Source organism: Dinoponera quadriceps, unplaced genomic scaffold (assembly GCF_001313825.1).
Source record: "Dinoponera quadriceps isolate SergipeBrazil2010 unplaced genomic scaffold, ASM131382v1 scaffold4681, whole genome shotgun sequence".
Classification (NCBI taxonomy): domain Eukaryota; kingdom Metazoa; phylum Arthropoda; class Insecta; order Hymenoptera; family Formicidae; genus Dinoponera; species Dinoponera quadriceps.
In genome coordinates, this window is record NW_014561157.1 from 406,658 (window position 1) to 419,244 (window position 12,587).

General features: G+C 49.9%; 1 protein-coding gene across 2 annotated transcripts in view; it reads left to right on the top strand.

The window, feature by feature from the left end:
- The first annotated feature begins 3,307 nt into the window (after window positions 1-3,307).
- The window catches only part of LOC106750925 (tyrosine 3-monooxygenase), a 14,570-nt gene continuing 5,290 nt past the window's right edge, over window positions 3,308-12,587 (top strand). Inside the window, exons 1-3 of one of the 2 annotated variants that reach the window (XM_014631575.1) lie at window positions 3,308-3,803; window positions 11,843-11,954; window positions 12,182-12,307. In XM_014631575.1, coding sequence (XP_014487061.1) covers window positions 3,735-3,803; window positions 11,843-11,954; window positions 12,182-12,307 — 307 coding nt within the window. In that variant the 5' untranslated portion in view covers window positions 3,308-3,734. The remainder of the gene's footprint in view (window positions 3,804-11,842; window positions 11,955-12,181; window positions 12,308-12,587) is intronic. The other variant, XM_014631576.1, reaches the window with a different exon arrangement.

Sequence of the window (12,587 nt, forward strand, 5' to 3'; positions counted from 1 at the left end):
ATATTAAATATTTTTCCACAGAAATGAAGAAGCTTTTTAATATTTTCCCAGGATAATGTTACTTCTTTCAAATAATTCATTACTTGTAACAACCACTGTAATATTTGGGCGAGAACACAAAATAAATGCGTTATTTGACGCAAAGATATTTATTGTTTGAGAAAAACCAAACAATCCTGTTTGTTGAATCAAACATTCGCTTGTTTATTCTAGTTCGAAAGACGAATTTGTTTCAATTAAAAGAATTTTATCAAGTCCACAGATAACTTTTTCTCTGTGCGCACACCAACACCATTACAATTCGTTTCCACGTTCGCGTTAAATTGCATTTAAAACCGCGCATCTTCGCCTTGACTCCCGGAAAACTATCGATGCGGGTTCAGAGGTGCGCGATCGCGCGCACGATATTTTCTCTCGAAAGAAGTGACCTTTGCGCGGTTCAAGGCGCAAAGTGCATCGGGTGCATCATACGTCGCGACATGATTCACCGGCACGACGACCGAGCGACGAATTCGAACGGTTCTTTTATTCGACGGCGGCCGAAGACGGTGTGGGATTACTCCTGGAAACTCCCGGCCCGGGAATCCACCGTTCAGAACCGGATTGGTCGCTAAGGAGATCGGCGGAATTCAACTCGGCCACCGGGGAGTTCCCAACTTATTCGTGCCTCCGGCGCGACTCGTGACGTCGACGGCGGCGCGCCGTGACCGAGAAGTGACGTCGGGAGAAAATTTCTTCAGCGCGCCGATAGGCCGTTGCCCAAAAGCCGATGGACAATCATTAACGGTGCTTGTTAGTCAACAAATCTTTCCTCTCGCTCTTTCCAAATGGATGTCTTTTTATCTCGTGACACACGAATAGCTTCTCTCTCTCTCTCTCTCTCTCTTGATTTTGTAACATTTTAATTCATCCGTCCCGCGGGGATGATTTTTCGGATGAAACGCGTCAATCGATAGTACTTTCCGTCATTAGGCCGAAACGGATCAATCAAGGCTCGAGCATGCCGCTTCCTTAGTTTCGGGAGAGCTCCGGTTTCGGCGGTAAGCCGGCCGAAGGACGCCGAATGCCGATGTTGACACACGCCGGGAAGACCAGTTCCGAAATGTTGCGGTTCGTTTCTTCCTGGGCAATTTTTACGCGGATTATCACTGGAGTACCGGCCCGCCTCACGGTCATAGCTTGTCTGCCGCTTCGAATCGCTGCTACCTGCGTCGGAAGCTGAACACACCCACGGTGTCGCGCACGCTCGCTCCGCTTCCCGCGCATTAATTTAAATAACAAAATTGCGTATTCCCCTTTCGATCTTTATTACATTTACACAGTCGGCATCGGCTTTTCCGGGAATTCCAAGAGCGCGTATATATCTAAGTGATCTTTCACGCGATCACCGGTCAAGGACAATCGAATTTCCGAAGTCTCCGGATCTATCCAGTTTCCAACGCGGTTACGTAACGCGCACGCACGCGCGTCTTGCGCGGATTTAACATTCTTTTATTTCCGTACGCGCGCGTCGCGCTATTATGTAGATCACAACGCGAGCAGGTTCTTAAGGACGTGCCGTCGTTGTTAAATATTCATCGTGATCGTTCTCACGCGTCCACCACGCGAACCCACCATTGTCAGCGAACGCAACGCGGAGGCCGGACCGCTCGCGGAGTCGTGCCTTTAGAAAGCCGCAAAATGTGCGCGATCGCGCGCACGATATTTTCTCTCGGAAGATCTTTCCTCGACCGGTCGTTCGTTGCACGCATGAGCCGCTCGTCTCTTACGCGCGTACCTACATACGCGGTGCATTGACGCACAGAAGTGACGAGCGAACGGCGAATCGGTACCGGTTGTGATACGTCACGCCGGTCCCCCATGACGTCGGTGCGGGCTCGAATCTCGCGGTTTCACATTTGCGACGCCTCCAGGCGAAATCTGGAGGAAATCCCGAGGAAAAGGCGCATCGCCATTACGTGTTCTCCCCCCTCCCATTTTTTTTCTCTCTCAGCAAAACGTGACGACGGGAAGATAAGTCGCTAATTTGTTGCCTGACTTATCCTCGTGGCCGGCGCATTATGCAATTTACACTGTATGTCGGAGTAAAAATGCGAGTCTTGATACGGCAGAGATAAATAATCGCTCGTAAATCACCGCTTGACTTTGCATATCGATCGGTGTATCCCCGACTTAATCGTTATCGCCCGCCGCCCGACAGACGAGCCATGTTTATTCAACACTAATTTCGTTCCTTTTGTCCTCTCTCGCGATCTCGATCGTATCTACGGACGTACGCACGTGCGACCTGCGCTCTGTGTTTTCGTCCGATTCGTCCCGGTCGAAAAATCCCCCCCTCCCCCCTCCCCTCCCGATCCGTTGCGAATCGATAGCCTTGATGACCACGCGCATTACTCGCTGCGTTTAGATGTGCGTCGTGATATTTCGCAAGTGCCGCGTGCGAATTCCGAGATTCTTGCTCTGGTATCGGCCGATTACGCCGCTTGTTATTTCTCGCTGGAACGTGCCCTCTTCCGAAACCGAGCGAGTCAAATCGCCGAATTAAAAACGTCGCGCTTCACGTCCTATAAATACGGCTGAATTCAGGCGGCTATATTAGGACCCCGGTCACTCGCTCGAAAGCGATACGACCAGGTCCCGAGGCGGGTATTACGCGCGTTTCGCCGATCCTGCCGGGACCACTCTCGGGATACGCGTCGTCTCCCGTGCGAACTCACTGACATCATCCCAGCAACGAGAGCGAGATCAAGGAGAATTATACCTCATCAGCACCAGTCACCGTACGAACTATTTCGCGCGATTACATTTCGCCAACCATCGTCGAGCACCGTCGTCCTGGGTAATCCACGTCAAGGTGACGTGGTCCTAATGTAAGATCTTTTTTCTCGCGAAAGCAAAAGGACCAATAAAGCAGGCCCCGAAGGACGACGGTTCTTGCCGATTCATCACGGCCGATTCCGAACCAACTTTTCGAACTCGAAACGAGTCGCCGTCCGGGATATAACGGAATGCTCCTTGCCCATATTGCCGAATACCCCGCGGCCCGATGGATGTCCTGGACGAGTAACGAAAGTGCCAATGAGCGTCGCGACGGAACACCTCGCGCTCTTCGTAATCTTCGTCAATGGCAGCGGCAGCAGCGGCGGCGGCGGCGGTAGCGGCGGCGGTGGTGGTGGTGACGGCTGCTGCCGGTGGACCACCCGAAACGACGACGGGGTGGGGGCACCCCCGACATCAGCAGGCGGTGAAGGGAGGCAACGTTTATATGCGGCGGCAATCCGCCCCGTAGACGCATTCGCTCGTACGCTTCGTCCAAAGCGGACTTGAGTAGTAGAGACTCGTCGCCGCCGTTGCCGTCGTCCTCGTCGTTTGTTGTAGTCGAACCGTAGCAGCCGGACGGATCGAGGCCGAAGAGGACGGTATCTCAGCCGAACGTCGGGATATTAAAAAACAAACACACACGCACGGAAAGCGCGCGGCGGAAAGTTCGAGCGGAAGAAACGTCGAGATCAACGGGGAATTCGTTGGTGTGAATTTCTCGCAAGCGGCAGTGAAGAGCTCACGCACGCACGCACCTTCCTCACCTCTGCATATCCACGTCGAGTGAGCGCTTGTCAGGCCGAGAAACGACGATTGAGAGACAACCGAGTCGATCAACCGTCGAGCCGAGAAAAACCGTCGAAATTAGTCGTTATCAGAGAAGCCTGTCGGGAAAGAAGAGTGATAAGGGAGACATGATGGCAGTCGCAGCCGCCCAGAAGAACCGTGAGATGTTCGCCATCAAGAAGTCCTACAGTATCGAGGTGAGTCGTCGTTTTTTCTCAATCAATGTTGCAATCTGCTAGACTCGACAGAGGTAAATCGCAATGCGCGAAAGAATCGGAGAGAAACGTCGGAAAATTCGTTGGAACGTTAGAAGCGTCGGAGCTCACAGACAGATTTTCACAGGAATATGAAGAAGCGTAACGTCCATTTAATGACATATTAATGAATACATGAAACATTTTGATAAACGTACAATACGAGTGTGGAAAACTTGATTAAAAGACGCCTCGATATAAATTGTTTGAGACAAGTTAACTTCACGTCTCTTTCACGCAGTTCCAACGTGACTCGTTAATTTTATCGTCACGTATATCTCACCCATTGATTTATTACGTCCGATGAACTTGAGATCCGACTAAGTTTGTAACGTATTTGTGAAAAACGTACGCTCGGAATGTTATCGTACTTGCGTTCTTGATCGTGTCAAGAGCAACAGGTTCGATCGCGAAAAGACCTTAGGTACCTTTAGTACAGCCGAGCGCGGGAATCGAGCCGCTCGTTTAAATCACTGATGAAACTGCGTGCACAAGCGTCTCTCTAACGCCAAGTAGAAGTTTTGTTTGAGCCTGTCTCTCTCTCTCTCTCTCTCTCTCAACATCCTAATCCACGGGCTTCGACAAACGGGCCGTATATTTTCGCAACTTGGACTCGTTCTATTCAACAGTATCGCATATTATTCGCCATGAAATTATGCGCGGTTTGCATTCATTATCGAAAAGTAGCTGCCCGTCGATGAAATAGTACCGCTACCGTACGCGTTCGAACTTAATTATACGACTTCTTTAATTATACGCGACAGACTTGGCGCGCGCCAGCGCGATCCGAATATTCGGGATTTATCGTTCCTTCTTTCTTTCTTTCTTGTTTAAATATTGAATTTCGAAACGAGCGAAAAAAATTGCGTCAGAAAATCACTCGATGGAACGCTCTTTCTTGGTCTTAACAACCGGCAGCCAGCGGCCGAGTGAAATTCTCGCGCAGGCCTGTCGAAACGGAGTTAAGTTCACACGCAGAGAAAGTACACACATTGAGTTATCATCTGAGAGTGCGTACAGCATCCGTCCCGGCGATTATTAGATTCCCCAAATCTCTCGTTACGTCCGAAATTTCACTCATTTCAGCAATCGTCTCTCGAAGTCGCGCGGCAGTTTCAAATCGTTCGTCCGGCAATTACTCTCGCTTCGGCGCTGGCAAAAATCGGCAAATTCGGCACGATAATAAGGGAAGGCACGAAGAAGCGCGATCGGCCACGCGCTGGTTGGTAGCGTCTCGGTGAATTCCGTGCAACGACCGGACACCTGTGCATAAATTTGCATGAGCTCGAGAATCGCCAAGACGGCTGACGCAAGAGTCAAGTACACTTAGCTGTGCGAGCGCGAAAAATTCAAGCCGCCGAGGTGGCACGCGTCCGCCGTGATTACACGAGGAAGTAGCCGGTTACGAGACGGTTGTTTTCCGTTGAGACGGAGAGGAAGCCTCGGTAAACCGGAGAAACCGATGCGAATTCCCCAGCGAGTTTAGTGTCATTTCAAACACGTCGAAAGTCAAACAACGCTTTTTCCCCCCGCGTCGAAGCGAATCGCGTTTGCACGCGTTTCAGGAAACCAGGTAAGGTCACTGTTTTTTTTATCGGCTCTTCTCTCGCGAGTGTCCACCCTTCTGGAGGACCGTGAAATCCCGTGAAATCGTAATCGCTTTTCGATTGGGATTCCTCTCGGTAATAATAGCTAATGATGCTCGCGCCGTAGACGGAGGTAAACAGCGGTAAAATCTACGGGAATCACAATTATCAGTTATGCCGCATATAAATATTCTCGAATACACAACAGCAACGATAAAACGCCAACGATTTTCATTTTTATTATACAGTACCGTATAAATACGTCCGCACGTCCATCAGTCCCGCTAATTACAGCACGTGGGACTCATTTTGCCGTCTCTCGCGTAACGACACTCGCCCAAGGAATGCACGATAATGGACTTTAATCGATACTTTTTCGAGGCTGCCGCGCTTTTTTCCTTTCCTCCTTCGTCGATCGCGTGTACGTCGATTCGACGTGCAACGCAATTGCCTAACTATCACGATCGCAAGGCCGATTCGATCTCTTCTCGCTTCTAAACACGAGCTTCAACTCATAATCGTCACTTTTGCGAGGTCGTTCGCTTTTTTTTTTCTTCTTCTCCTCTCCCCTCCCCCTCTTCGTACGCGTGCATTCGTTACGACGGATATAAAGTTTCACGACCGTCTAAGACTCGTAATCGCAAGGTCGATGTCTCATTTATCAATAGCGAGCGGCGTGTTTATCTCGAGACTAGCGCGGCCAAAGACGAATCGTAATCGCCGCTTTGTCCGTCGGCTTTACGATTGTCTCGAACAAACCGAGATTTACCGGCGAACGGTTTCAATCGGAACGCGAATGACACAAAGATCGCCGGTGTTCGCGAATTCGAGCGCGCGCTACCTGTTGTCACTCGCGAAAAGTTTGTCGGAACGGCGTGATTTCCATTCATGCATTATTCAGCGCCACGTTGCGCGTATTGAGGGCACATTACAGCAAGTAATATAGGAGCTTAATATTCCTCGATGACGTAACGTTGAGATTAACGCGTAAGCGAATTCGGATTTGATTCACGTGTGTCCTTTACCTACGACCGTACATCAGGACGAACGTCGAACTTTCCGCGACACTCTATAAGTGTCGTGTGATTAGTCATTCATGAGGATTTCTATAAATGGGGAGATACATCGGTTCGACGCCACACATATCACAGTCGTATACTCTCTCCGTCGTATAAGCTCTATTAGCAGAACGTCAATGTGACTTTCGTGAATTCGTGAAATCTTCATGGAAAGTCTCTCAAAAAGAAGGAGGAAGTAAAACGGAAGATTATTAGTTTCTACAGAACGAGCGTCGTGTCAAGTTTAGCTCTCGCCGGCCGAGACGTGTCGTTGCTTATATTCTTCGATACGAAACATTCGAGTCTATTTAAAAGTTCGTGTTACATTAAAATTTACACCCTTCATTAACTGCTTTGCTGAACCACGCAAGCCGAGGCGCGCCAGAGGTTCCGGCGATTTCAATTCCGGAGAACGAGGTCTGTTTGGGTCTCCTCTCGAACGGGGAACCTCGGGAGCGCGCGTCGTCGCACAAATTTCACATAGCCGATTTCAGTCGATTTGAAATTATCGTCCACGCATCTCGTTGCTTCGAGCATACGTCGACTTAAGTCCCGGTCTGATAAGTAGTATTTTAAGCCTTAAGAAATCGAGCAATCACGGTCGAGTGCGAGGAGAATAATCAACCGTGCGATTGGTCAATTTCTTATGTTTTAAAACACCTTTATAGACTGAAATCAAGACTTTTGAACATCCGCGACAAGTCTGACTCATTTGAACGGAACTCTGCGTATGCGCGCCCCGGATCTAAATACTGGATCGGATCCAGAATTGGTTATGTGCGACTGATAGTTACCGATCGCACGAATATCCGCGAGCGACGCGGGGTGAAAAGCGAACCGACCTTGAGTAGATTTCCTATGATCGCGTCACTGATTCAAATGCTATTTCGTGTATCTGCCATTTCGAGTATACAGTTTACGTGATTTCATTTAAATAAGCGCGATAAGGTGATGAAGATTTCCATATCGTCACCGTGCACGTCCACTCCCTAGATATACACAGTGATATCGGAAGTTTCGAATTTCGCATCGTTTCTGAACATTCGTCGTTCACGACTGCTGCTTTGCGGCGTCCTCGCCGGTTCGCGAAATAATCAGTCGTGACGCGCCTAATTCGAAATTTCCGACATCACTATGCCCGGAGAACGTGACAGCATCAATGCGTGGCGCTGCGCTGCAGAGCGCTGACGCGGTTGTCGACTTTGAGACTCTTTCATCTGACGCGACGACCATGCGTAATGCCAAGAAGCAAGATTTAGTCGCATTTACGGTGCCAAGGGTGACTTTCCAATTCCGATTAAGTCGAGCCGACGGTTAGCTCAACGGAATTGACCAATCGCATTGATCAATCCAGTCAAAAGCGATCGGCCAATTCCATTGACTTTCAACCGGTCGGTCGAACTTAACCGGAGTCGGTGAGCGTCCACCCTCGGTGCGACGAGGTGTGACGAAAATTCATCCGAGATCTCGTCTAATTAACGAAATTAGCGCGTTCAACTTTTCCCTCGAATTCCGATACGAACGCGAGCGGTAGTCGCGCGCGCGAATACGAGTCGCTTTCCTCGAGGTGTAAGCCAATCACCTTGCCCTAGAAGCGTTCGTCCGCGCGCGGGGGCCGCTTGCTTAAACTCCGCTTACCTAGCAACACTAGGAGCTCACGGCTCGAGAATTCGTGATAGAATTACCGCGGCCATATTCCGCGATTCTGTAACGAGATCTGACGCGGGAGTCTCTCTCGCTGTATCGAGGCGGGCTCGCCGCCGTTGCTGTCGATCAGCGCGCGGCATCGAGGCAGGATTATGTCGTCGCCGTTGCAAAATCGATCCCCGGCCTCGGTTTTCTCGCTCGCGCATGATAATTATGAATATGTTATAAATATGAGAGCGGAGTGATTGTATGGAGCGACGCCGGGAGAAAGAGACACGCGAAGGAGGCCCTGAACGCTGCACCCGTTATTCGCCTTCGGAGGCTCGCTGTGCACACGCTCGTCGCCGCACGCTATCGCCGCATAAGACTCGCCTGCGTGCGGATCCACGTGTATTCACAAGTAACGCACGCGCCTCATTGCCGGGCTTTTAAACGCGTCCTCGCGCCACCCCGAACCGCCGTGTCTCCGACACCTGTGCTCTCTTCGCCGATCGGGAGAATCGTGATTAATTAACGTCCGAGGAGGCGCGTTGAACGCAAAGGTATCTCGCGAAACTCATCGAATATCCGCTCCGCACGGAAAGAGAGAAGATTTCGCCGCATCAGCTAAATTAGAGTTGCAATATACGGATATCCGAAATTCCAGCGGCGTAAATGCGATTTTAATCGCTGCTGTAGCCAATTTCTGCGGAAGCGCAGAGGTTCGCTGCTGCAACGATTGGAATCGGTCACCCCGCTGACATTTTCGCCGGCCATACGTTACCAACCGATTCGGCTACTGAAGCTAATCTCGCTTTCTCGCGCGTCCGCGCGCAGTTTTCGTCAGCTACTCCTTCGGCTCGCACTCGCTCGCCGAACAGAGCACGCGCTTTTCCACTCGGCCTTGCGCCACGCTGGGGAAACTGCCGCATCGCGATTATCCGTTGGAATTTTTTTTTCGCACCTTCACGCGGGAATGTCGAAAATCGCCGTCTTAGTTCTCGGCATGCACGAGGAGAACGATCAGAGGTCGCGGGAGTTCCTCTAGAGGATGGTTTGGGGACGGACGCGATGAGAGATTCGAGCACACATTCGACGGGTTACAGCACTCGGCACTTTGCCCGCTGCATTGATCTCAATTGATATTAAAGTCGCGGTCTTGAATAATGAAAACCCGTCAATTCGATCGCCACTATCGCGTGGAACAGATCAATCGGTGAGCAGAACCGCCACTCGAACGCCCGATCTCGGGCAGCGGCGGGCGTAGCGAAGCGAGTTATGCGAGAGCGTAATTTTACTGCTGGCCTAATGATCAGCCTTGGACACGTTATCCACGGGATATTACGCCGTATTAGCATCGTAATTGTTTGACGTTCGCTTTCCGATGGGAACGTATATTAGAAACGCTCGTGTTCGCGCCGTAAATAAATAGGATGAGCTAGAATTTTCGAGCGCCGGAGAGCCAGCCGAAATGCACGCAGTGCGTATATCCGTGCGTATAGCCGGCTCCGAGCAAGCATTTCAGGATCGATCGATCGATGCCGATTCCGCTGATGATCTAATTATCTCTTATATTATAATGAAGCGGTATAACTCCTTTTTTGTCTGGAAGCCCGCCGTGTCCGCGTATTCTGCCGCACTGCGCGCGAAAGTTGATTTTTAATCTTTTCGAAGACGGTGAGAGAATTAATTGGTCGGTGGAAAAAAAAAAGCAACGAAAATATCACAAATACGTATCCGGAGCAGAATCGTCGCGATCGAGGTGGAGAGAGGAGGGGGGAGGAGGAACAGAGAGAGAGAGGGAGAGAGAGAGAGATCCTGTTCGTCTTCGATTTCTTCGCCGTGTAGCGGGTAATTGCTCGGCTGACTCGAGGTCGTTTCTTCTGCATCTTCGGCCGTATGCTCGTGCGATTCCACAAGGTCGGAAACAACATTCCTACGGTACCTGCCGTTTGCTCGATTGGACATTCGCGTCGTTTATTTGCGTCAAGTTATCGTCGCGTCGGGTTTTCACTCTTTATCCCCGCGCGTGCGGCTTACGTCGTACATTGTCTGGCCGGCCGACCCGGTCGGCGATTATTCGTGTAAATTCGTCACGACATTTGCGATTTGCGCGCAGAATCGACGATCCGACCACCGATAAGCTTTACGACGGAATATTAATCAATCATCATTTTTTATTAAGCCATCGAAACCGAGATCTGTCCCGCGTGTACGCGAGCGCGCTCCTCCTAACGCTTAGCGCGCTTATCATATCGTGTCGTAACAGCCCCCCCGGCACACTCATCGTTCGTCCATTCCATCGGCGGAGTACTTGGCCCACTTCACGGCGTGCGTTGTTAAAGGGATTGCTAAACCGTCTTCTCTAAACCGTGCCAATCGGCCGCTTCGCTGAGAAACGCAACTGGGTCCCCCGACTGGTCGCGCGTGCTGTGGATGCGCCGCGACAGCCAGGAATTTGAATGATCGGTGGCGCACGCTCGCTCCGCCAAGACCGAGAGAGTCGTCTTCGTTCCTGCCGTCATTCGTTCGCGTTTCACTCGCATACGGTCGACGATGTTACCTCACTCGCGAGTGCAATCTCTCTCTCTCTCTCTCTCTCTCTTTCGAATCACGGTTCGTTCTCGGTTAGGTGGAAACATTTCAACTCCCCTTCCCTCCCCCTGCCCCTCGGCTCTTCGGTCAAAAGTATCAGTGGATGTTCCTCTCGAATTAAATCTCGAGGGAGGGTACGTTGCGCGAGGGAAATATTAATTGGACGGTAATAAGGAGGAAAATGAGATTTGCCAGCCGTCTATTCCGAGACGGGCGTTAAGAGGCAGTCGAGCTCCTTTGTGCCTGTCCTCGCCCTTCGCTGGAATTAATTCATTTCCGATCCTTCAACGACAGCGGGGACGGAAGTCGCGAAAATTCATTTCCGTGCTATTTCTGTTCGTTATGTCCGACTTAGGCGACGCTCGGCAGAGCTGACGCGTTAGATCTCCGCTCCGTTTCATGTCAAAGGTGGCCATGGACCACGGAAACCGGAACCTGGCCAGGCGAGGCGGTTAGAGGACATCCGCCCTTTAAAGTTCGGAGTCTCGGCTTGCGCGAACGCTGGTTGGATGCGAATCCAACCAGACAGATATCTCAATATCAACGAAACTTCAGAATTTAATTATGCAAGAAACATTATTTTTACAGCAGCGTTCGTTTACGTATATATATATATATATATATATATATATATATATATATATATATATATCTGTTATTACAAATTTGCAACACGGTAAAAAGTTTTGTGTTAAGTTCCACGCATTTCACGTGTCCCGAACGGTCCGCTCGAATTTTCGTGTTAATTTAACATAATATTAACATAAGTTGAACATATTGAAAAGTATCACGAATATTATGTCGAAAATTAACGCAAAATTAATATGTTAATCGACAGTATGAAGTATAAAATGTGTTATTTTAACACTTACACATGCTGAATGAACACACGTTGTGTCGACGCGACATAAAATGTTGAAGTAACATAAACACAATGTTAAATGAACACGGTGAGTGGATAAAAGAATGTAACAGAAAAATGTTAACAAGAACCGATTTTCAAAGAAGTACAAAGTGTTTTTTTACCGTGCATTTTTACTGAACACTTGAAGACTGCATCGATTCAGCTCTCGTTGCGGATTCATCCGTAAATCGCGCCTTTCGTTTTCGCTTGCAGAACGGATATCCAGCCCGACGACGTTCTCTCGTGGACGATGCCCGTTTTGAGACGCTGGTCGTCAAGCAGACGAAGCAAAGCGTGCTCGAGGAAGCTCGACAACGGGCAAATGGTGAGTCGTGCATGATCATTTATCTGTACAGTTTGCCCATTATCGTGCCGGATCTATTTAGTTGTATGTGCAACGAAGAAAGTAGATGACAGACATTTTTGCGTTAAGCACGCGATTCTCACCGTCCAAGAGTTCGCGATGTTCGCGTAGATGTTTCCGACACGCTTGACGGCGCGAAATGACGCGCGTGTATGTTGCATGACACACTATTCTTTGTTATCGAACAGACACGAACGTCGATCAGACAATCACTTGCGCTCAAGACGAACAGGGACAGGGAGAGCATTACGCCGACGTTTCATCGAGCGACGACGAACAGATGGAATCGCTGGTTTACGCGGCGAAGAAACAAGGTTCGTACATCTCGACGTCGCATTTAATTATCGCCATCCTCGGACAACTGGAGCGTGAGATGCATTCCGCGTGATCGAGACGTCGATCGCCACTGTGAACGTAGATTAATTCTGCCTGACGAGGAAAAGTTCGCGCTTGCCAAGAGCGCGTTATTCACGAGAGTTGTTCGCGAGATTCGCGATAAAGTCACGCTGACTTTGCGCTACCAGAATGTGAGCTTTTGAAAATGCATCGACCGCCCCGAGTATCCGCGCGAGCTTCTATCTTCTCCCCCCCCCC